The sequence below is a fragment of the Bufo bufo genome, chromosome 4 (assembly GCF_905171765.1).
Source record: "Bufo bufo chromosome 4, aBufBuf1.1, whole genome shotgun sequence".
NCBI classification, from domain to species: domain Eukaryota; kingdom Metazoa; phylum Chordata; class Amphibia; order Anura; family Bufonidae; genus Bufo; species Bufo bufo.
The window spans coordinates 579077238-579102831 of NC_053392.1; the positions used below are offsets into that span (position 1 = coordinate 579077238).

At 46.3% G+C, this 25594-nt stretch overlaps 1 protein-coding gene across 4 annotated transcripts in view; it reads right to left on the reverse strand.

Annotated features, from left to right (window-relative positions):
* Nucleotides 1-25594, reverse strand: part of BICRAL (BRD4 interacting chromatin remodeling complex associated protein like) — a 61586-nt gene that overhangs the window by 1939 nt on the left and 34053 nt on the right. For all 4 annotated transcript variants that reach the window (XM_040430360.1, XM_040430359.1, XM_040430358.1 and 1 more), the window contains exons 6-12: nt 23097-24695; nt 12435-12492; nt 12184-12263; nt 11167-11228; nt 10950-11095; nt 3020-3114; nt 527-629 (exon numbers count right to left, since the gene is read on the reverse strand). In XM_040430360.1, coding sequence (XP_040286294.1) covers nt 527-629; nt 3020-3114; nt 10950-11095; nt 11167-11228; nt 12184-12263; nt 12435-12492; nt 23097-24695 — 2143 coding nt within the window. The remainder of the gene's footprint in view (nt 1-526; nt 630-3019; nt 3115-10949; nt 11096-11166; nt 11229-12183; nt 12264-12434; nt 12493-23096; nt 24696-25594) is intronic.

Consider the following 25594-nt stretch of genomic DNA (forward strand, 5'->3'; position numbering starts at 1 on the left):
GTCTACCACACTTTTTCTTTCCACTCAACTTCCCATTAACATACTTGGATACAGCAGTATGTGAACATCCAGCTTCTTCAGCAATGACCTTTTGTGGCTTACTCTCCTTGTGGAGGGTGTCAATGACTAACTTCTGGACAACTGTCAAGTCAGCAGTCTTCGCCATGATTGTGTAGCCTGAACCAGACTGAGGGACCATTTAAAGCAGGCATGCTAAACCTGCACCCCTCCAGCTGTTGTAAAACTACAACTCCCACAATGCCCTGCTGTAGGCTGATAGCTGTAGGCTGTTCAGGCATGCTGGGAGTTGTAGTTTTGCAACAGCTGGAGGGCCGCAAGTTGAGCATGCCTGATTTAAAGGCTTAGGAAACCTTTGCAGGTGTTTTGTGATGATTAGCTGATTAGAGTGTGACCAGGAGTCTACAATATTGAACTTTTTCAATATTATAGATAGGAACCTTATTCCTGTTTTCTTCTCTTGGCTATTATTTAACTTAACCTTATGCAAAAAAAATTAAAAACTCACCAGGATCGACCACTGCCATCCGTTTTTCACATGTGAGCATGGCTCTTTCTTCTTGGTTGAACATTCTGTCTAACATTACAATCTCTGCAGAAGGTGTGATCCGCTAACATAATAACGTGGACAAAAGAGCAACATATTAATACCGCACATATCAAACATATGTCTGAAATATTTCTCCTGTACATAACATACCTGGACAAAATAATACTTTAGTACAAAGAAGTAAAGACAACAATTGCCATCCACAAACATTAGCAAGCTGATGCCCATCTAGTCATTCAACCTAGAGCTACTAGGAGTTGTGCCAAGATAGAAACTTATCCTCAGGATAGGGGAACCTCCATCCGTCAAAAAAAAAAAAAATGCGGTCCCATACCCCCATATGAATGGAGAGGCGAGTTGAGAATGTGCACTGCAGCTCTATTCATTCTTTAAGGGACTCATGGAGACAGCCGAGTACAGCACTCATCTCCGGGAGTCCCACAGAGAATGAATCGAGCTGCAGTGATAGGCCTCTTTCACACGACCGTTGTGTGCACCCGTGGCCGTTGTGCCGTTTTCCGTTTTTTTTCGCGGACCCCATGACTTTCAATGGGTCCGTGGAAAAAACGGAAAATGCACCGTTTTGCAGCCGCATCCGAGATCCGTGTTTCCTGGCCGTGAAAAAAATATGACCTGTCCTATTTTTTTCACGGCCAACGGTTCACGGACCCATTCAAGTCAATGGGTCCGTGAAAGAACACGGATGCACACAAGATTGGCATCCGTGTCCGTGATCCGTGGCCGTAGGTTACTTTTTATACAGACGGATCCGAAGATCTGTCTGCATAAAAGCTTTTTCATAGCTGAGTTTTCACTTCGTGAAAACTCAGAACCGACAGTATATTCTAACACAGAAGCGTTCCCATGGTGATGGGGACGCTTCTAGTTAGAATACACTACAAACTGTGTACAAGACTGCCCCCTGCTGCCTGGCAGCACCCGATCTCTTACAGGGGGCGTGATCAGCACAATTAACCCCTTCAGCACAATTAACCCCAGCGATTAAACTGGGACTCCGATCGGAACTCCGCTGCCACCAATGATGGGGGGGGGGGGGGGGGGGAGATGGGAGGCCGCACACTGGCCAACAATGTTGTTAATGCTATAGAGGGAGGGGGGGCCGATGGGGGGCGCACACTGTGCCACCAACGAATTATTACAATAGAGGGAGGGAGGGGGGGGGGGCGCACACTGTGCCACCAACGAATAATTACAATAGAGGGAGGGGGGGGGGGGGGCGCACTGGCCACCAACCTATTATTACAATAGAGGGGGGAAGGCCGCACTGGCCACCAATGATATTCAAACTGGGGAGGGGGGGGGGGGTCTGCCCCCTGCTGCCTGGCAGCCCTGATCTCTTACAGGGGGATATGATAGTACAATTAACCCCTTCAGGTGCGGCACCTGAGGGGTTAATTGTGCTGATCACGGCCCCCTGTAAGAGATCGGATACTGCTAGGCAGCAGGGGGCAGTCATGTACACAGTTTGTAGTATATTCTAACTAGAAGCGTCCCCATCACCATGGGAACGCCTCTGTGTTAGAATATACTGTCGGAAATGAGGTTTCACGATCTAACTCATATCCGACAGTATATTCTAACATAGAGGCGTTCCCATGGTGATGGGGACGCTTAAAGTTAAAATATACCATCGGATTGGAGAAAACTCCGATCCGATGGTATAAAAGGGACTCCAGACTTTACATTGAAAGTCAATGGGGACGGATCCGTTTGAAATGGCACCATATTGTGTCAACGTCAAACGGATCCGTCCCCATTGACTTGCATTGTAATTCAGGACGGATCCGTTTGGCTCCGCACGGCCAGGCGGACACCAAAACAACTTTTTTTTCATGTCCGAGGATCCTCCAAAAATCAAGGAAGACCCACGGACGAAAAAACGGTCACGGATCACGGAAAAACGGGACCCCGTTTTGCGGACCGTGAAAATATACTGTCGTGTGCAATAAGCCATATGCGTGACCTGTCGCTTCATTCATACGGGGTCATGGGACCCCCATTCTCTTGATCAATGGGAGACCCAGTGGTCATCCTCCACTGACCATATACTATGTACAGGGTCTAAGTTTTAATCTTGTCCCCTTTAAAGGGCTTATCCAGTTATTTAAAATTGATGGCCTATCCTTATGATAGGCCATCAATATTAGATTGATGGGAGTCCAAATATTGGCAGCCCCAGTATCAGCTAAACTGAAGGGACCGCGGTACACTGGCAAACAAAGTGTCCTCTTCATTAACAGACATATCTCTGTACTTATAGTAGCCTGCTAAACCATGACCTCTTCAAACAACAGATCGGCGAAGGTGCTGGGATTTGGACCCCCACCGATCTAATATATTGTTGATCGATCCTAAGGATCCCACTTAACATACAACTCTAATAAAATACATAATAATTACTTTTATCTGTATTATATCTACATTACACACCATTGCATCTTCCATTAGCAGCAAGCGGTACTTGTTGAGCATTGCCTGGGTCTTCTTTAAAAGATGAGTAGCCGCACACTCAAATTCATTGTCCACTGTAATTACAATAGTATAAACATGATAAACTACGAACACTACGAAATAAAACTACATATGAAACAGAAGTATACCTTAAAGACACTGTTCGCTCTATGGGAGTCTGAAAGTCATGGCGAGAATGTGCCATAATGCAGTCAGGATTCAGCTACTGAGTAAAATCTAGTAGCCCAATCCTACTCCTGAAAGGATGTTCTAACTATACAGGGAGTGCAGAATTATTTGGCAAATGAGTATTTTGACCACATCATCCTCTTTATGCATGTTGTCTTACTCCAAGCTGTATAGGCTCGAAAGCCTACTACCAATTAATCATATTAGGTGATGTGCATCTCTGTAATGAGAAGGGGTGTGGTCTAATGACATCAACACCCTATATTAGGTGTGCATAATTATTAGGCAACTTCCTATCCTTTGGCAAAATGGGTCAAAAGAAGGACTTGACAGGCTCAGAAAAGTCAAAAACGAGATTTTTGTGAAACTCACCTGTAAAATCTCTTTCTCGCGGGGTTCATTGGGGGACACAGGACCGTGGGTATAGCTTGCTGCTGCCACTAGGAGGCGACACTAGGCTGAAAAGTGATAACTCCTCCCCTGCAGGCTATAACGCCTCCAGCCTGGAGAGAGCATATCAGTTTGTGCCCAAGCAATAGGAGTAGGAGAAAAAAAAAAAAACAACCAACAACTGGTCAACGCCAGTCGGATCAAACCAGAACTGGGGCCATACTGGCTCCGCAACCAACAACAATCACGGCAAACAGAAATTACTGGGTGGGAGCTGTGTCCCCCAATGAACCCCGCGAGAAAGAGATTTTACAGGTGAGTTTCACAAAAATCTCGTTTTCTCGCTGGTATCATTGGGGGACACAGGACCGTGGGACGTCCTAAAGCAGTCCACGGGGAGGGAACAAATCACATGCCCATGGAGTAAAACGCCTTCGAGGATGCGTAACTCGCTGCCGCCTGCAGACTTTGCTGCCTGGAACGGTATCCGCCGGTGCCTAGGAAGGCACCCAGTAAGACTTGACGAACGTGTGCCCAGAAGATCAAGACATTGCCTTCCCCACTGGGAAGCTACTGCCTGAAGGAGGTGGACCCGAGAAGCACCGATCGCTGGTCGGGTGGGCCAAGACTCCGCTGGGCGTTGCCTTACCCGGAGGGCGGAATGCCTGAGCAACTGTCTAACGGATCTATCTGGAAAACATCCTTTGGAGGCCGTCAGCCATGACAACGACCCAAGGATAAAAATTGGTAGAAGTCCGTACGGCTGTAAGCGCTAGTCAAGGACAAGGAAGCTCAGAGGCCAAATCACATGGCTGATGGAGAGCTCGGTCTGTGTAATGCGAGGGAGAAAGAAGAGAAGCCCATGTCTGTGAGGGCGTGGAAAGACAACCACCTTCTGCGAAAAAAGAGGATCCTGGACGGAACACTGCCCTATGTTCATACTTAAAGAAAAAAAGTACGTACCAGAAGGCGTACCAACTCTGAGAAAAAAATAAAAATAAAAAATTAACGCCACAAAATAGCTGGCTCCTGGCCGTAGCTGTGGAAGTAGAACTAAAAAGGCCAAGTCCGCAGGATTCACCTCTGGTCAAGAGAACGCCCCCTAGGGAGCGGAATATCGGTAGACCAACGCCCTTATAGCCGTAGAGGCTTGTGGAGAGATTTCTAGTGAGAGAGGCTGCCCGAGAATCACGAAGAAACAAACGCCTGAGCCAGGCGTGCCCCACTGCCGGCCAAAGTATCAACACCATGCGAGAAAGGTAAAGTAAAGCCAATGTGAGCACCACCTGTGATGGGAAGCCCCGTCAGTGACCGAATTTTAACCAAGCGGCAACGCTGTCTGGAAGGGCAGATGAGTGGAACAAAGATGAGAGAAATACTCTTGCCGGGTGAAGTTTGATTACAACGTCCAACGCATCCAAAATAGCGATGGGCTTCCAGAGCCGTACAACCCATGGCTACTGGTCCGCTAGACAGAAGGATGAGGAGATTCGTTATCCAACTCGAGGAGAGATCGGAAAGGAAAAGTGTGATCCATTCCAGGGACAAAACCCCTACTAGCGGGGGACGTCGTAACAGGCACCCGCTCTACCCGTCTTGGGAAGGCTCCCAGTCCACCCCTGGAATGAGCAGTGAAAGAACAACCACCATTGGCCTGCGGTGACGTAAACATTACTGATATCTGAAGAGAGGTAGCACCAATGGCGTTACGGTATGACTACTAGAATCCAAGTCCCGCTTCGAACGGCAATCTAGTGTTGACGAGTGCCGTAGGGACTGAACTACCCAGTAGAACGCATTCAAAGGTAGGTGCTGATCAGCCATGGTAACTACACCATCGCCACGCCCGAGCCGACGACAGAAGGACAACAGTTGTCAGAGCCACGGACCCTTATTGGTAGTAAACCAGAAAGAGGCCAGAACTAAAGCCCATTCCCATGTGAGACTGGCGCTCTACAGAATCTAGTGGTAATGCAATACTCCGCCTGAAGGGAGGCCATACAAGCCCCAAGAGTAAAGCTCACGCCATACTCCAGCTGAGGAGTAGGCCATACCGTAGAGGTCACTGAATTCTCGCGTTAGAGGAATCCGTTGCCTGACGAAAGAACTATGCAGTAGGAACCTTAGCATGTAATGGTGACTCCAACACCCCTCGTGCGGTAGGAGCTACCGCATGCTCCGCCAGCGTGGACATGAGGGGAAGGTCTGAGGACATCCAGTAGAAGTCCTGGTATCAAGCTGGCCCAGTTAGTAGAGCTAACCTTAAACCCTCCACCTGAAAAGGGCGCTGAATAGGAGCAACTGCCGAAGTAGTACCAGGGTAGAACCCCTACCTGAGGGGGGCTGTCCCGCTACAGCAATTAGGAGTATCTGGCTCTAGCGTGAAGACTACCCTGCGAAGGAGAAGACTTGTAGTAGTCACTGCGGAGTGCCAGCATAACACCCTCACCTAGATAAGGATGAGTGGTGGACGAAGCATACGGAGTCGGTGGAATATTCTGCTTGCTGGATCTTGATCACAGCACTCTGTGCAGTGTGACTGACCTGAACGGTGGAGGCTCATGGGGATGGGGAGTCTCTAGGACGCATAAGGCTGGATGACTCCCCTGAGAGCACAAAAGGCCGACATTTTTGTGTCTTCAATAAGTGCATGAAGAAAAGAGGGATACAATATGGGAGTATCCCTAGTATCCAGTGTCAGTATCCATATACCACTAGATGGAGAATATCAGGCACCAGCGGTACCGACTGTTGCCAAGGACCACCTGTGAAGGCAGCCGAGTCATCTAGAGACGTGGCGTAGTTGAAATACTGCATGCAGAGATGCATAGTGATTCCCCCGTTAATCGATCGTTTGTAGCGGGTAATGCCATAGGAAGTATGTGATGGCAAATGAGAGATGGAATAGCACCAATGGTAGCGCAAACCCCCGGTTAGGGAAGGGGGTAGCGCAATAGTCAGAACCGCAATCTACGGAAGTGTAATTACCCACTCAATGCAGGGGGAAAAACCTACGGTAAGCACTGCGCCCAGTGGCAGTGCAAACACTTTACCTATGGTCGGGAGTAACATATCCAGTAAGTACTGTAACCCGAGGTAGTGCAAATACATCACACCTCGAAGGGGGTAACGCACCTAGCAGGAACTTGTCATATGACGTGTTCTGTACTCTGTGGGAAGTGCCATTATCCCAGCCCAGTAAGGAGGTAATGCGTACGTAAAACTGCGACAGCAGTGAGAATGCCATAATGCCACCTATACAAAAGGTTAATGTATGCTGACGATACTGAGCCCAGTGGAACTTCAATTCCGCCACTCACGGAACGAGGGGCACCTATGGCTGGCATTGAGACCAATGCTAGTGCGGTCAGTCCACCTCAGGAAGGAGGTAATACCCAATTAAGCACTTAATGCATACACCAAAAACCGGCTAGCACGGACGTAATCTTGGAAAAATGATCCGGATTCATGTCAGAGTCCGAATAACTGTCCTGCTTCGGCCCGCTCGTGTGCAGTTCCACCTCTCAGCCTCTAGCCCATGGCTGTTGCAGGCTGTGGCGGTGTTGACATAAGAACCAAACTACCCGTAGGTGGAATGGAACTAAAGGTCTGCTGACCGGATTGCGCAGACGGTGCTCTATTAACCAAACGACCCAGGAGGGTGGATTGGGAACTTCCAGAGGTCCTCCGCTGTGTTGCGCAGGAGGAGAAACATCAAACAGACGCCCCCGAAGGGTGGATGGGAAGTTTCAGTTGTCCTCAACTGGATTTGCGCAGTTGGATATTTGTGCAGTTGTAGTATTATCAACCAACCGGCCTCAGAGGACAGATTGGGATCCTTCAGATGAACCCCACTGGATTTACACAAGTGAAGCATTATCAACCAAACGGTTTCAGCGGGTGGAATGGGGATCCTTCGGATGTACTCCACCGGATTTACGCAGTTGGAGTATTATCAACCAAACGGCCCGGAGGGCTGATTGGGAATCCTGCAGATGTACTCCACTGGATTTGCGCAGTTCGAGCATAATCAACCAACCGGCCTCAGCGGGCGGATTGGGGATCCTTCGGATGTACTCCACTGGATTTACGCAGTTGGAGCATTATCAACCAAACGGCCCAGAGGGCGGAATGGGAATCCTCAGATGTACTCCACTGGATTCTTCTCACCCAAACGGCCCCGGAGGGCGGATTGGGAACCCTTCAGATGTACTCCACTGGCTTTGCCCAGGTGGAGCACCATCAATCAAACTGCCCGTAAGGAGGATTGGGAATCCTTTAGATGTACTCCACTGGATTTTGAGCAGTTGGAGCATTATCAACCAAACGGCCCCGGAGGGCGGATTGGGAAAGGACGGCAGGCCTGTATGGGCGCACTTCTTTATTTAAAACATAAAATAAAATAATAAATATATGTATATATATATATATTTTTTTTTTTTATTTTATTATTTTTTTTTTTTATTTAACCGGGTGAGGACCTAACCTCAAATGGACAAGGGGCAGGAAAGGCTGCATACTGCAATATTAAGGCACATCGTGCCTGCAGATAGAGACCCAGGGTAAGTGTAATCTGGTCACTGGATTAGGAAGGGTTAAACTGTCCAAGGACCGGGGCGGAGCCAGCTGGCTCCAGAGGAGAATTCGTGCCAGAGAATGGATCCGCCCCTCCATACTTGAGGGTGGAAGTTGCGGCCTAGAAGGCCGCAAAGCCGGGAACTAGAGTTTTATGCAGGCCGACCGAAACGCACCGCCAGCCGAATACAACGGTACCTGGATCGGTGCAAGAATGAGGCCGCCTATGCCCACTGGCCGCGGAAGCCCGCCCCGTGGGCCGGGAGAAGACAACAGCGTGGCCGGAAGAAACCGGAAGGCCCGAATGAAGCCGGGGCCTAGATTTGTGGTGCCCGGCCGACTGGGATCTCCGCCCGCCGTATCCGCCGGTGCTTCCGGATCCGGAACGGCACTAACAGGCGCCAAGATTATACCTGCCAAAGGTATGGTGTTTGACCGGCCGGAGCCCGCCCGGTCGGTCTGAGAACAAGGGGCACGAATGGAGCGCAGCGGCGCCAGTTACTGAGTGTCCCCTGCCCGATATGAGGCACGTTAGAACGGAGGGGGTGTAGAGGGAAAATCTAAAATGCCGCCGCCGGGTTTGGGATTAACCCCTCATTACCTCAATGAGGTGATATGCGGCGACTGGTGGAGGATTCTCAGCCTCCTTAATAAAGGGCCATGGTGTGAGGGGGACAGGAAGGGACAGTAATACTCACCTGTCTTCATCTGTGGTCTTCACCCTTAGTCTTGTCCAGCAGGGCCACCCCACGACCGCTGGCACCAGGCATCAGGGGTCCGGGCAGAGAAGGGCTGGAGAGGAGGTGGCCCTCTTGCTGGCGGGAAGCAGGGGAGCGAGGCTGCCCTGGTCCACTTAGTCTTCTTGGGGGAGGCAGGGCGGTGGAACAAGCAACACCGGCCAGCCTCCCAGGGAGACAGGGACGCAAGCGTGCCTGTGCCCCATCCAGGAAATCTGTGCAAAAAAACAAAATTAAGAAAATCAAAAAAGGCCACCCTGCTAAGCAGGGAGGTCTGCCTCCTACGACACTAAGCTAAAAACTGATATGCTCTCTCCAGGCTGGAGGGGGTATAGCCTGCAGGGGAGGAGTTATCACTTTTCAGCCTAGTGTCGCCTCCTAGTGGCAGCAGCAAGCTATACCCACGGTCCTGTCTCCCCCAATGATACCAGCGAGAAAATAGTGAGATATCTTGCAGAGGGATGCAGCACTCTTAAAATTGCAAAGCTTCTGAAGCGTGATCATCGAACAATCAAGCGTTTCATTCAAAATAGTCAACAGGGTCGCAAGAAGCGTGTGGAAAAACCAAGGCGCAAAATAACTGCCCATGAACTGAGAAAAGTCAAGCGTGCAGCTGCCAAGATGCCACTTGCCACCAGTTTGGCCATATTTCAGAGCTGCAACATCACTGGAGTGCCCAAAAGCACAAGGTGTGCAATACTCAGAGACATGGCCAAGGTAAGAAAGGCTGAAAGACGACCACCACTGAACAAGACACACAAGCTCAAACGTCAAGACTGGGCCAAGAAATATCTCAAGACTGATTTTTCTAAGGTTTTATGGACTGATGAAATGAGAGTGAGTCTTGATGGGCCAGATGGATGGGCCTGTGGCTGGATTGGTAAAGGGCAGAGAGCTCCAGTCCGACTCAGACGCCAGCAAGGTGGAGGTGGAGTACTGGTTTAGGCTGGTATCATCAAAGATGAGCTTGTGGGGCCTTTTCGGGTTGAGGATGGAGTCAAGCTCAACTCCCAGTCCTACTGCCAGTTTCTGGAAGACACCTTCTTCAAGCAGTGGTACAGGAAGAAGTCTGCATCCTTCAAGAAAAACATGATTTTCATGCAGGACAATGCTCCATCACACGCGTCCAAGTACTCCACAGCGTGGCTGGCAAGAAAGGGTATAAAAGAAAAAAATCTAATGACATGGCCTCCTTGTTCACCTGATCTGAACCCCATTGAGAACCTGTGGTCCATCATCAAATGTGAGATTTACAAGGAGGGAAAACTGTACACCTCTCTGAACAGTGTCTGGGAGGCTGTGGTTGCTGCTGCACGCAATGTTGATGGTGAACAGATCAAAACACTGACAGAATCCATGGATGGCAGGCTTTTGAGTGTCCTTGCAAAGAAAGGTGGCTATATTGGTCACTGATTTGTTTTTGTTTTGTTTTTGAATGTCAGAAATGTATATTTGTGAATGTTGAAATGTTATATTGGTTTCACTGGTAAAAATAAATAATTGAAATGGGTATATATTTGTTTTTTGTTAAGTTGCCTAATAATTATGCACAGTAATAGTCACCTGCACACACAGATATCCCCCTAAAATAGCTAAAACTAAAAACAAACTAAAAACTACTTCCAAAAATATTCAGCTTTGATATTAATGAGTTTTTTGGGTTCATTGAGAATGAGAACATGGTTGTTGTTCAATAATAAAATGAATCCTCAAAAATACAACGTGCCTAATAATTCTGCACAACCTGTAGTGATACATCCCTATATGATGTCTAAAGTGACTGTCCCACCAATGAAGAAACTGGCAATCCATGGCAAAAGTCCACTACAAATATTCCACATAGTGAACATGCAGCAACTTTTACAATCTACATCACATCCTAAAATGCATGCAGATTTTTTCCACAAGGCGGCATTCACCAGATTCCTTCAGATCAACTTGTACATGCTCCAATTTAAAGGCGGTTCATGTTTTTATTTTCAAAAAAATGACAGTAGTATGAGGTGATAAACTGTTACCTTGTTGCATATGCTCTTCAGTAGGCAGTGATCCTTGAAACACATGGTATGGAAAAAGACTTTGATACGCATTATCTAGGGACTGAAATCTTCTTCTATCTGGTTGCAGGGAACGCTCCTGATCTTTACGCAGATGCTGTTGAAATCTAAAGAGAAAAATATTTTTTACATCACAGTTCATTGTACTGAATGAATAACAGAAATTCTTTCAACTCACAGAGCTTCTCTAGTAAGTTGCTTTGTGGCTGGTCTCTTCAGTACACCAGGGAGCCCTTCAACCTATCAAGGAAAAAGAACACAAATCTTTACAAAAACTGTTTTAATTTCACACAAATACTATAGAGATATGCTCACATGATGTATTTTTCCAATGGATTTCAGTGTGGACTATGTGCTGAAAACCCATGCAGCATCCATGCTAAAACTGCCTCCAGATTGTTTTCAGTCGAAGTCCGCACCAACATTCATATGGCTGAGGATATTTTTACACCAAGGGAAGGCGTGGTGGGTGTCTGCTCACGGTTTAGCTCCGTTCAATGGTCCGCAGCATTTCAAAAGTAAAACTAAAGCTGAAACTGCAGCGGTTTCTACAGTGGGATTCGTGGCGGATTTTGACATTGTCAAAATCTGCCGTGTGAACATACCTTGACAGGAAAACCAGAATTTCAAGTGCTGCTGCGCTGTCTCAGTGAGTGCTGTGTATACAGGGATAGAGAAGGCAGGGACAGGCAAAAACATGACAGTTGGCACCCTGCCCCCACAGCTGCATGATTTGCATGCAGGTGCCACTTCTGCAAGGATGTTCAGGAAAGTTTTTGCAGAGATAAGAATGCAGCCTGGATGTATATAATAACCGGGAGGTCCAGAAGCAATTAAAAAATATGCCCGTCTTCTAGAGAAACCATTTTCCAGCAGCCATTTCAGTGTGGAATAACAGTGTCAGATGTCAGCAGCAGGAGAGGAGGTACACTGAACGAAGCATGTTAATTAGGCTCTAAATGGGTGGAAAATGAGTTTAGCACAGCGGACTCATGAGCTCTCTTTGCCTTTAGCTGGGCTCAAAAAGGGCTAATTTTAATATCAAGTTGGAAGACTTTCAAAATTATAACGCCATTCAGTACTGGACTTTAAAAGTCAGTACACCAGCATCATCAGGTCGTGGAGTTCTATTTAATATTTTATGCAGATTGCATTGTGAAATCTGGTGACAGACCACCTTTAATTTAGCAATTACCTCAGCAGTCTGTAGTCCCATGAAAGCCTCTTTTGACAACGATAAATGATGTTGTAAATGTTTACTTCCAGGACTGTGATCTGCAAAAAAAATATCTTTTAGGGATACAGTCCCTCCTTAAACTAACAGTTGCAACAAGTCGCACTAACCACATACTATTTACCGCTAAATGTTTAAAACTTGGCAATTAACCAATTAATGCAAAAACAGGATCTGATACTAGATGGCTAGTCATGGAGAACAGCACATACCTGATATATTTGACTGTCCTTCTTGGTTTTTCATTAATGAACCTGCGGAAAGATGGTTCTAAAAGAGAAAAAATATATTAGAAGGAGTTGAGTCACTTTGCAAACACATTGGGGCAGATATATGATAATACTTCCTAGAATCCTTCAACCATTATATTGCACCAGTTTTTCTGTCGCATGTCCCTTGCGTGGTAAATAGTAATGTGTTGTGCCTAAACGTATTACTGAGTGCTAGACATGTCTTTTTTGGGTAATTTTTGTTCAAACGTAATTTGTGACTTGTCTTGTCCTATTCTAAGGCCTCATGCACACGACCGTTGTGTGCACCCGTGGCCGTTGTGCCGTTTTCCGTTTTTTTTCGCGGACCCATTGACTTTCAATGGGTCCGTGGAAAAATCGGAAAATGCACCGTTTGGCAGCCGCATCCGTGAGCCGTGTTTCCTGGCCGTGAAAAAAATATGACCTGTCCTATTTTTTTCACGGCCAACGGTTCACGGACCCATTCAAGTCAATGGGTCCGTGAAAGAACACGGATGCACACAAGATTGGCATCCGTGTCCGTGATCCGTGGCCGTAGGTTAGTTTTTATACAGACGGATCCGAAGATCCGTCTGCATAAAAGCTTTTTCAAAGCTGAGTTTTCACTTCGTGAAAACTCAGAACCGACAGTATATTCTAACACAGAAGCGTTCCCATGGTGATGGGGACGCTTCTAGTTAGAATACACTACAAACTGTGTAAAAGACTGCCCCCTGCTGCCTGGCAGCACCCGATCTCTTACAGGGGGCCGTGATCAGCACAATTAACCCCTTCAGGTGCGGCACCTGAAAGGGTTAATTGTACTATCATATCCCCCTGTAAAAGATCAGGGCTGCCAGGCAGCAGGGGGCAGACCTCCCCCCCCCCCTCCCCAGTTTGAATATCATTGATGGCCAGTGCGGCCTCCCCCCCCCCTCCCTCTATTGTAATAATTCGTTGGTGGCACAGTGTGCGCCCCCCCCCCTCCCTCCCTCTATTGTAATAATTCGTTGGTGGCACAGTGTGCGCCCCCCATCGGCCCCCCCTCCCTCTACAGCATTAGCAACATTGGTGGCCAGTGTGCGGCCTCCCATCTCCCCCCCCCCCCCATCATTGGTGGCAGCGGAGTTCCGATCGGAGTCCCAGTTTAATCGCTGGGGCTCCGATCGGTAACCATGGCAACCGGGACGCTACTACAGTCCTGGTTGCCATGGTTACTTAGCAATAGTACAATAGTAGAAGATTCATACTTACCTGCTGCTGGTGGCTGCTGCGATGTTCGTGTCCGGCCGGGAGCTCCACCTACTGGTAAGTGACAGGGTCTGTGCGGCGCATTGCTAAATGAACTGTCACTTACCAGTAGGAGGAGCTCCCGGCCGGACACGAACATCGAGCTCACAGGTAAGTATGAATCTTTAACTATTGTACTATTGCTAGTAACCCGCTGCCACCAATGATCGGGGGGGGGGGGAGATGGGAGGCCGCACACTGGCCACCAATGTTGTTAATGCTATAGAGGGAGGGGGGGGCCGATGGGGGGCGCACACTGTGCCACCAACGATTTTTTACAATAGAGGGAGGAAGGGGGGGGGGGGGCGCACACTGTGCCACCAACGATTTATTACAATAGAGGGAGGAAGGGGGGGGGGGCGGGGGGGCGCACACTGTGCCACCAACGATTTATTACAATAGAGGGAGGAAGGGGGGGGGGGGCCGCACTGGCCACCAATGATATTCAAACTGGGGATGGGGGGGGGGGGTCTGCCCCCTGCTGCCTGTCAGCCCTGATCTCTTACAGGGGGATATGGTAGTACAATTAACCCCTTCAGGTGCGGCACTTGAGGGGTTAATTGTGCTGATCACGGCCCCCTGTAAGAGATCGGATGCTGCTAGGCAGCAGGGGGCAGTCATATACACAGTTTGTAGTATATTCTAACTAGAAGCGTCCCCATCACCATGGGAACGCCTCTGTGTTAGAATATACTGTCGGAAATGAGGTTTCACGATCTAACTCATATCCGACAGTATATTCTAACATAGAGGCGTTCCCATGGTGATGGGGACGCTTCAAGTTAAAATATACCATCGGATTGGAGAAAACTCCGATCCTATGGTATATTAACTCCTGACTTTACATTGAAAGTCAATGGGGACGGATCCGTTTGAAATGGCACCATATTGTGTCAACGTCAAACGGATCCGTCCCCATTGACTTGCATTGTAATTCAGGACGGATCCGTTTGGCTCCGCACGGCCAGGCGGACACCAAAACGACTTTTTTTTCATGTCCGTGGATCCTCCAAAAATCAAGGAAGACCCACGGACGAAAAAACGGTCACGGATCACGGGAAAACGGAACCCCGTTTTGCGGACCGCAAAAAAATACGGTCGTGTGCATGAGGCCTAAGTCATATTAAATCACATCTGTTCACCAGCTCCAAGGCGCTAAAAAATTGTGTAAAATTATATTAGTAGCAAGACCAGTGGTGCGCATAATCGCCACTTACTCGTGCTTAAGCATAACTCACAATTTATGAAACATTTACCAAAGAAATGACTATTCATATGTATGGCACAAAATTTAAATATTCCTCTGCTGCAAAATAGAACACTATTAATACATCTCCCCACTGGATTTTTTATCTTGCAATTATCCTGAATACAGGATGTATATTATAGACAAGAGCTGCATTCGCAATTCTGCTGTTTTTCAATGGAAACAGTCAGTCACTGAGCTCCTAAATACAGAAGTCGAGCGTGTTTCTCCTACAGTACATCAGATTATTGTGCAGAGTCTGGCATAAAGATGGCACTTTAAATCATCAGACAATGAGGAAGCAAGATATGCTGGGGGATTTCAGCTCTGAAGCTTGCGGATTGTAAATGCAGCAATGGATTAAAGTGCAGCTTATAAGCAAGGATGAGTACAACACGAGTATTTGGAATATGATAATATCTCATTACAGATCTCTGGACGCAATTAGATTATGTATGTCAAAGAGAACCTGTCAGCATTTCTGTTTTAGTAATTTCCTCATGGAATAGCATTTTTGCACAGTTCCTCTGTAAATCCCTCTGGAAATACCATGCCTCTTGTCAATTGGGAGTGCCTTTAACAATCTGATACTGTCCAATAAATGGTGATAACAGATATGGTAACGCCCAGTTGTCAATCTATACATACATTTCCAGGAGGAATAACATTGTAACAGAATACGTTTTAACCCTTTACTGACCACTCATGTATTTTTATAGTCGAATAACCCCTTACATGCTGTGATCAATAATGACCCTGGCATCTAAGTGGTTTCCGAGAGAGGGGATCCCTCTGTCACCTCATCATACTCTTGCAATAAAATCGTGACCGCAAGTTCTAAGTTCCCCTTGTAGAAAAAAAAGTTACGTTTAAAGTCCATGTTTTTCCTTACAAAATAGAAGTGCTTTTTGCTAATCCTGCCACCCAAAAAAAAGAGTAAAAATTAATAAAAAAAATATGTATGTCCAACAAAATTGTACCTACAGTAAAAGGAAAAATAAAAATGTCATGGGTCATCCAATGTGGAGACACAAAAAACATTTTTTAAGTATTTTGCAAAAGTAGTAAAACATTTTTAAAAAAAGGTTATCTATTGGATATCCACTAAATCTTAGGCCTCATGCACATGACCGTTGTGTGCATCCGTGTCCGTTGTTCTGTTTTCCGTGATTTTCTGCGGACTTATTGACTTTCAATGGGTCCGTTGAAAACTCGGAAAATGCACCGTTGTTCATCCGTGTCCGTGATCCGTGCTTCCTGTCCGTCAAAAAAATATGACCTGTCCTATTTTTTTGACGGACAACGGTTCACGGACCCATTCAAGTCAATGGGTCCGTGAAAAAACACGGATGCACACAAGATTGACATCCGCGTCCGTGATCCGTGGCCATAGGCTACTTTCACACAGACGGATCCGCAGATCTGTCTGCATAAAAGCTTGTGGGGCACCTGAGGGGTTAATTGTGCGGATCAAAGCCCCCTGTAAGAGATCGGGTGCTGCCAGGCAGCAGGGGGCAGTCATGTACACAGTTCGTAGTATATTCTAACTTGAAGCGTCCCCATCACTATGGGAACGCCTCTGTGTTAAAATATACTGTCAGATCTGAGTTTCACGATCTAACTCAAATCCGATGGTATATTCTAACAGAGGCGTTCCCATGGTGATGGGGAAGCGTCAAGTTAAAATATACCATCGGATTGGAGAAAACTCTGATCCGATGGTATAATAGGGACTCCTGACTTTACATTGAAAGTCAATGGGGGGCGGATCCGTTTGCAATTGCACCATATTGTGTCAACGTCAAACGGATCCGTCCCCATTGACTTGCATTGTAAGTCAGGACCGATCCGTTTGGCTCCGCGCGGCCAGGCGGACACCAAAACGACTTTTTCCTTCATGTCCGTGGATCCTCCAAAAATAAAGGAAGACCCACGGAAGAAAAAATGGACACGGATCACGGAAATACCGAACCCGTTTTTGCGGACCGCAAAAAAAAACGGCCGTGTGCATGAGGCCTTACTGACACAGAGAGTAAAGTTGTTTTATTTGCATTGCACAGTCAACCCAAAAACAAATCCCAAAAAACAATGGTGGAATTTCTGTTCTCCCCTCCCTGAAAAAAAATTATAAAAGTGATATAATGCATGCATTCAGTTATATGTACCCCAAAATGGTGATATTAAAAATAAAACTTTACCCCCAAAAAAACATGCCCTCAGGCATTCTGTTGACTTAAAAATAACAAAGTTTTGACTCTTAAAATTAGAGGTGGGACGAATCCAATTTTTTTCGAATCCGAAAAGATTCTCAAATCTATCGAATCTTGAATCCTACGAATCCTGTACATAAGAATTTTGTGAACGGTGTAAGAAACAAAGTGATCCAAACTCTTATGGGGGGGATCCATGGATGGCACTGCTATGGGGGGGATCTGTGGATGGCACTGCTATGGGGGGGATCTGTGGATGGCACTGTTATGGGGGATCTGTGGATGGCACTGTTATGGGGGATCTCTGGATGGCACTGTTATGGGGGATCTCTGGATGGCACTGTTATGGGGGATCTCTGGATGGCACTGTTATGGGGATCTCTGGATGGCACTGTTATGGGGGGGATCTGTGGATGGCACTTATGGGTGATCTGTGGATGGCACTGTTATGGGGGATCTGTGGCTGACATTGTTATGGGGGATCTCTGTATGGCACTGCGATGGGGGGGGGGGGGTAGTCTGTGGATGACACAAATATAGTATCTTATGCTATGTGCCATCCACAGATCGCCCCCATAACAGTGTCCCTGCAGTGTGAATGACCCCCAATACAGCGGCTGGGGGCCGGCATCTGGATTAGGAATGACAGCGGGGACCGGTGCAGTCCCTGTATTCAAATGCACCTGCCCCGCTCACTGTAGTATAATCTTATGATCTAACCTGCATTGTTAAAGGGGTTGTCCGGGATCCAAAAAATTTTTTTAAATACGTTTACACACTCTTAATAGCCGATTCAAGGTCCCCACATATGTTTTCTTGTATTTTCTCCTCTTCTACAGGGCTCCCACAGTCCCCCACTCATTGTTGACATCGATGTTTATGTTAGCGCTAACTTCCTGCCGCACATCGTCACCTCCTCTGTGCATCCGCCCCCCTGAATCATTCTTTCTCCAGCCTGCTGCAGAATTTGCATGTATTTTACATATGAGGCGTTTACTATGCTAAGTAGCATAGTGCTCTGCCTCCTTCATTGAGAAGAAAGCGCACTGCCCGGTCATGTCACAGGACCAGAGGGGCGGGGTTTAGCTTCATGTGTTGCCACCTAGTTTCCGCCCCTCAGTGCGCTCTGCATAATCACTGAGCGCACTGAGGCTGACGGTGACGTCACCGGGCTCCCTGGGAAGCGGAAGCAGAGGCTTCGCTCTGCAGTAAGGGACCCGGTACGTCACTGAATCTTTGAAAAGCGGCACTTCCGGCAGAGGATTTATGACATGAAAACGGGGCATTAGAAAGGTCTGGCACAGGTAGGACAGGAATGTATGTGATATTTATGTGCTTGGTGTTCACTTGTAGCAATGTTCCCAATCCTGGACAACCCCTTTAAGATATAATAATCCATCTGTATCACTTACATTACAACATTAAAGGGGTTATCCCACTTAGCAGTTTCATACTTACCTGCTGCCACCGCGCGTTCACTTCCTGGATTCTGGCTGGGGGCGGGCTTCATCTTGATTGAAGTCTTCTCCCGCCCAGGCCGCGCGCTGGACTGAACGCGCACGCTGCCGCGCATGCGCAATGTGACTTATTTCTGGCCAGTATAGTACAGAGCCGGCGTGCGCGTTCGCAGCTCTGTACTATTCTGGCCGGGAAGAAGTCACCGTCGCGCATGCGCGGCAGCGTGCGCGTTCAGGACAGCGAGTGGCCCGGCCGGGAGAAAAGAAGAAGTCTTCTGGGCAAGCGCGACCATCGGGATTTTGCGGAAGAGCGGTGGTCGTAACCAGGGGAGACCGAGTCACAACAATAAGGTAAGTGGGGATGAATTTTCTCCTAATCGGTGGGAATTTGTTAATAAAGTATATTTACAAAAATGATCACTGTCAAATCATTAACAGATTTAACAGTGATCATTATGATGGGATAACCCCTTTAAGTTCTGTAGCAGGGAGGAGGGAGGAGGCAGGCCGGGAGGACGGGCGGGCGGCGCGTCACTCACTACATCACGCGCCTGTGCCACCTGCTTCATTCATAAAGTGGGCGGTGCAGGCACGTGACGTAGTGAGTGACACGCCGCCCGCCCGTCCTCCCGGGCTGCCTCCTCTCTCCTCTCTGCTACAGAACTTAATGTTGTAATGTAAGTGATACAGATGGATTGTTATATCTTAACAATGCAGGTTAGATCACAAGATTATACTACAGTGAGCGGGGCCGGTGCATTAGAATACAGGGACTGCACCGGTCCCCGCTGTCATGGATTCAAATTTAGTAAATGAGGTTGGGATTCGAGTCCACGAATCCCTCAAATCCAACAAGATTCGAGGGATTCGTGGATTCGAAGGATTTGTCGTCCCAGCTTTCAAATAGGGCCCAAAATAAGCTGGTCACCAAAGAGTTATGAAAAGGTGCTCCTGAACTGATTTTGTATGAACAATGCAAGTATTTACTAAACACACGCGCACACATCAGAGCTGACAGGTCCTGTTTAAAGGATTTAAAGGGGTTTTCCAGGCTACAGATATTGGAGGCTGCAAAGTATACTTTACCTAGCCTTCTGCTTCTGCTCTGTACAATGTTAGGCCTGTATTATACAGCGAGCGGGGAGAGCAGGAGACTAGGAATAACCATGACTCTTCTCAGGTAGATTTGACTCTTTTCAAGGCATGTGCTGCAATGATTATGATGCTGGTTCTCAGCAACCACTTACTTTTTAGGTCATGAGTGACACACCGCTGACATCAGCATTTCTGTCACTATTTTATGCTGCCCTCAGTACGGTCAGCATAAAGCTGATGACAGGTTCCCTTTAAATTTCTGCCACTGGCATTACTGCCGGTTGTGGACATTAGCCGCAGGGTGCCTGCTGCATTAAACTACAGGCACCCCGCGGCTATGGCACCTGTTCGCAAGCGGACACCATTTTTAAATACCAGGCTGCCAACGTATTTTTACATTGGGAGGTCGTGCTTGCTTGCTATATATTTAGTTTAGATCTTGCTTCCTGGCCGCTTTGTAGCCCAGGTCCATAGGGCAGAGCTGTCATCTGTGACTACAGTTTAGCTACACTGCCTACAGGGTTCTGAGGTAGTATGAGGCACAACTCCTGTCCTGTCATTGGTTCTGCTGTCTCCCTCCCCATGCAGTTGTGTTTTCTCAGAGTGGCTGCAGTGTATACAGGTGAAACTCGAAAAATTACAATATCGTGCAAAGTTCATTTATTTCAGTAATGCAACTTAAAATATGAAACTAACATATGAGATAGACTCATTACATGCAAAGCGAGATATTTCAAGCCTTTATTTGTTATAATTTGGATGATTATGGCTTACAGCTTATGAAACCCCAAAGTCACAATCTCAGGTACCCTTTGCTCAGGGGGTATGGATTAATTAGCTGACTAGAGTGTGACACTTTGAGCCTAGAATATTGAACCTTTTCACAAAATTCAAATTTTAAGCTGCATTAATGCAATTCCTTTTAATTTGCATTACTGAAATAAATTGACTTTTGAATGATATTCACATTTTTCGAGTTTCACCTGTAGGTCCAGTACAGGATCACCAGGAGGTTAGTGCATGGAGAGATTATTTCAATTACAACAAAGGCAGAATAATTAATAACGTACAGATTACTAAACCACCAGTGAGAAAAATACGAGTATCAGGTAACTGCTGCACATATGCTGAGCATAACGAGTCTTGGTTTACTTGCAAAACCAATTCTACAAAAAACCTGAAGGAAAGTCACATTTTCAGCCACTGCCCTACAGAAGCATTTGGCAAGATTAAAGTACGGTTTATCACAGTCTGTATTCCGTGAATGGTTTAAAGGTTATGTACACCTTTGGGGACAATATACAGTCCTGATCAAAAGTTTAAGACCACTTGAAAAATGGCAAAAAATCATATTTAGCATGGCTGGATCTTAACAAGGTTCCAAGTAGAGCTTCAACATGCAACAAGAAGAAATGGGAGTGAGCATTCAATTTAATGAAAACAATGAATAAACTGAAACAGGCTGTTTTTCAGCTGATCAAAAGTTTAGGACCACACCTCCAAAAAAACACTAAACCCCCCCCAAAACAGAAATCCAACTTCCAAACATGTACTCAGTAATGAGTAGCTCCGCCGTTATTGTTTATCACTTCAAAACTCGTTTCGGCATGCTTGATGCAAGCGTTTCCATGAGGTGAGTGGGAACATTTCTCCAAGTGGTGAAGACGGCCGCACAAAGGCCATCTACTGTCTGGAACTGTTGTCCATTTTTGTAAACTTTCCTTGCCATCCATCCCCAAAGGTTCTCAATTGGATTTAGATCAGGGGAACACGCAGGATGGGCCAAAAGAGTGATGTTATTCTCCTGGAAGAAGTCCCTTGTCCTGCGGGCATTGTGTACTGTAGCGTTGTCCTGTTGAAAAACCCAGTCGTTACCACACAGACGAGGGCCCTCAGTCACGAGGAATGCTCTCTGCAACATCTGGACATAGCCAGCGGCCGTTTGACGCCCCTGCACTTCCTGAAGCTCCATTGTTCCACTGAAGGAAAAAGCACCCCAGACCATTATGGCGCCCCCTCCACTGTGGCGCGTAGAAAACATCTCTGCCATGCCAGTAACGTTGGAAACCATCAGGACCATCAAGGTTAAATTTTTTCTCATCAGAGAATAAAACTTTCTTCCACCTTTGAATGTCCCATGTTTGGTGCTCTCTTGCAAAGTCCAAACGAGCATTTCTGTGGCATTCAAGGAGACGAGGTCTTTGAAGACGTTTTTTGTTTTTGAAGCCCTTCAGTCTCAGATGCCATCTGATGGTTATGGGGCTGCAGTCAGCACCAGTAAGGGCCTTAATTTGGGTCGAGGATCGTCCAGTGTCTTGACGGACAGCCAACTGGATCCTCCGGCCCAGTGCTGGTGAAATTTTTGTTGGGTCTTCCACTTGACTTTTTTGTTCCATAACCCTCAGGATCATTTAAGAAATTCCAAATGACTATCTTACTGCGTCCCACCTCAGCAGCGATGGCGCGCTGTGAGAGACCCTGCTTATGCAGTTCAACAACCCGACCACGTTCAAAAAGGGAGAGTTTTTTTGCCTTTGCCATCACAACGTGTGACTACCTGACAGAAAATGACAATGAATCCACATCTTTGCACAGATTTGGCCTTTTAAAGGCATATGGTCTTAAAATTTGGATCAGCTGAAAAACAGCCTGTTTCAGTTTAATCATTATTTTCAATTAATTGAATGCTCAAAAAATGTTTTGTCTCACTCTCATTTCTTCTTGTTGCATGTTGAAGCTCTACTTGGAACCTTGTTAAGATCCAACAATGCAAAATAAGATTTTTTGCCATTTTTCAAGTGGTCTTAAACTTTTGATCAGGACTGTATTTTATTATTGCATAGCACTCATTTTGAGCTAAAAATCATTTTTTCAATTGGTCTTTATTAAAAATGTTAAGCCCCTTTCTCTGTACAGCCTTGAGATTCTCTAGTAGCAAGCTCTGTATTTTTACTGCTTACCGTCAGGCAGCTCAGCTGACGGCCCTTTGTCTCTGACCTTATAAACACTCATTATAGCTCAATCCTTATCTTATTGATGAGAATGTGGCTTAAATAAGTGTTTATGACCTTTTAGTAATTTAGAGGTTTCTTAGATGACCGGCACAAAGTGAAAATGAAAGTACGATTCACATAGCTAGTTAACCCTTTGTGACATAAAGGACTGAATATTTTTAATACAGACCAAAGGAAAAAATAATTTTTAGCCCAAAATATGTAAAATCATAAAAATTGCCCCCGAAGGTGTACATAGACTTTAATAAACTACGCTATTACAATGCTCATCAGGACAAATGTTCTATAAAAAGTAGGACAAAATCATGCTGCAATGTCGAGTAATAGCATACCTGACTGCAGGAGAATGACTGCTTGGAGCAGAACATGCTGTTAGATTTAGCATTTGAACCTGGAAGATGAGTCTCATTCAATACAGGATGTTGCCTGTCATTTTGCTGTTCGCCATAATTGTCACCAGAACCAGAACTCTGAAACGATGGTCCCATACTTTGAAGAGCAGTGCCAGGATTCATAACAGTAAATCGGCTTGTTGTTGTCATGTTTGAGCAGCCGGATGATGTTGATCCTCCTTGGGCTTTATTGCCTTGACCAGGTGACAAATGTAAAAGTGTAGGAGATACTTGTGCTACCTGTCCTCCAACAATTTGAGATGGTCCTTGGTTCAAAATGACATGTCCTCCAGAATTTGAGAAAGTCTGACTGGAAACGAGCTGTACAGCATTTCCTGGGCTATGTAACATCTGGCCAGGATAATGCTGGCTAGGCCTGACCATGCCACCTGTGTTTCTGCTCAGCATTATATGTTCCGTGGGTATTTGGTGTGTACCAAGCTGTGTCTGCACAAACTGGGTGTTAATGGCCTGAATATGCTGGAGAGAATTGGAGTTTATGGAAAGCCCTGTGGGAATGAGGTACTGATTATGATGACCATGTGCTTCACCTAAAGGAGAATGGATGACAATGCTGCTACCTGACTGCTGGCTTGATGCTTTATGGGAACGTTGATGAGTTACAGGAATTTGCTGACCCATTACAGGGCTTTGTGCTGAATTTCCAGGACCACAATGCACTCCTTGATGTCTGTGATGGTGTATTCCCAAATTGCTGACGCTATAGGACATTTGCTGCCCTAACTGCATAGGTTTTGGCTGAATATTAATTGGGCCTTTAATAGTATTTGGCGCTGGACCTCTATGAATAATTATGTTGTGGACAGGTAAGGAGGTTTGGAAATTTCCACTATTGAAAGGAACTGTGACTTGCTGTCCAGCTGGACTTACATTTGGACTGGTGAACATCGTACTGCCATTTGGAGTATGACTCTGTACAAGTACTCCACCACTTGTACTACTAGGAGGTGCCTGCTGACCGCTTTTAAGTATAATCTGAGACCCATCAAGATTATTAATAGTCATTACTGGAGACTGGTTGTTGATTGAACCAATAAGATGGATCTGTCCAGAACCACTATGACTACTGGTAGGAATATGCTGGCTAGGAATAATTCCAACATGTTGCATAAAACCATGCTGCACACCTACTGTATTGCTGGCAAACGATGCACCTACTTGCTGCGGGACTACAGGCACATGTGTCACTCCTATGGGATGTAAAGTTTGACCTGAGTAACTAGCGGCATTAGTAGCCTGAGAGAAGGATGCTGATGAGTGGGCATGAGGCAGGACATTTGTAAACTGTTGGCTTGTGCCTACACTGGCATCCAGATAAGCCTCTTCTGCCAATATCTGCTCTGTGATATTGGCTTCCTGCAGTGATTTCTGGAGAATGTCCTCACTGAGGTCTTGGATAGAGGAAGATTCAAGCTCATCTTCAAAGAACTGAATGTTGTTTGACAGCTGAAGTCCTTCTTCGGATTCGTCTTCAGCCAGGCTTTGCACACTTTTAATGGATGACTTAGAATCAGTCAGCTTAATGGGGAACAGAGAATACTGATTAATAATCTATGGATACAAACATGTAAATGCAATTTTATTTTGGTGGTAAAATATTGTGCCATACTGTATCTTCATTTTACATGGAGGCTCACAGAGTTTGCTTCTTAAGGATTCATACAGAAAAAGAGGTACCGTATGTTCCCACCCATGTCACTTTATGGAGGTATTCTGCACTTGAAGCATTGTTGCCAGGACAGAATTCAGTGCCTCATGGAGACACCACACACTGGAGTGCCTATAACTCCTTAACACCAAATCATAAGGACTCAGTGTGCCACTGTGCAGTTTTGGTGGATATGAATTTGGCTATGTTAATATTATACTGCTAGCTTATACGTCAAACATATTTATAGGGTATGATAGACTAAACATATACTGTACGTCTTACTGTTATACGTCAGCATTAATTTTGCAATAACTGTATTGACAAGCGTAGTTGGCTATGCTTTTGAATACAAATTCCTGCTAAGAAATACATATAGATGTTTTGAAAGGGCCTAAAGCAGAAGGACAGCAGCTTGGGCGGGAATGAATAGTATTTGTAGGTACCCTGCATCCTATTCTCTGTCTGAGCAAGTGTCAATGCAAACAATCACAATACTAGTAGCAGTCTCTGAAATCCGCTCTCCAGTATAAAATACAAAGGCAGAGCACAATGCATGCCCTGCTTGTTCAAGTTTGGAACATCAAGGGTATGACCTGATGGTGTGGCTGACCATATGCGGCCAAGTCATGCCCACCTGCAGCAGCCAATAGCCGCATGAATCATGTGGTCACCGGCTACTGCAGGTGAATGTGGCTTAGCCGCTTGCCACCAGCCGCACTGTCAGACTATACTCTAAAGCTACAGCACTTTTGAGCTTTGTACTTAC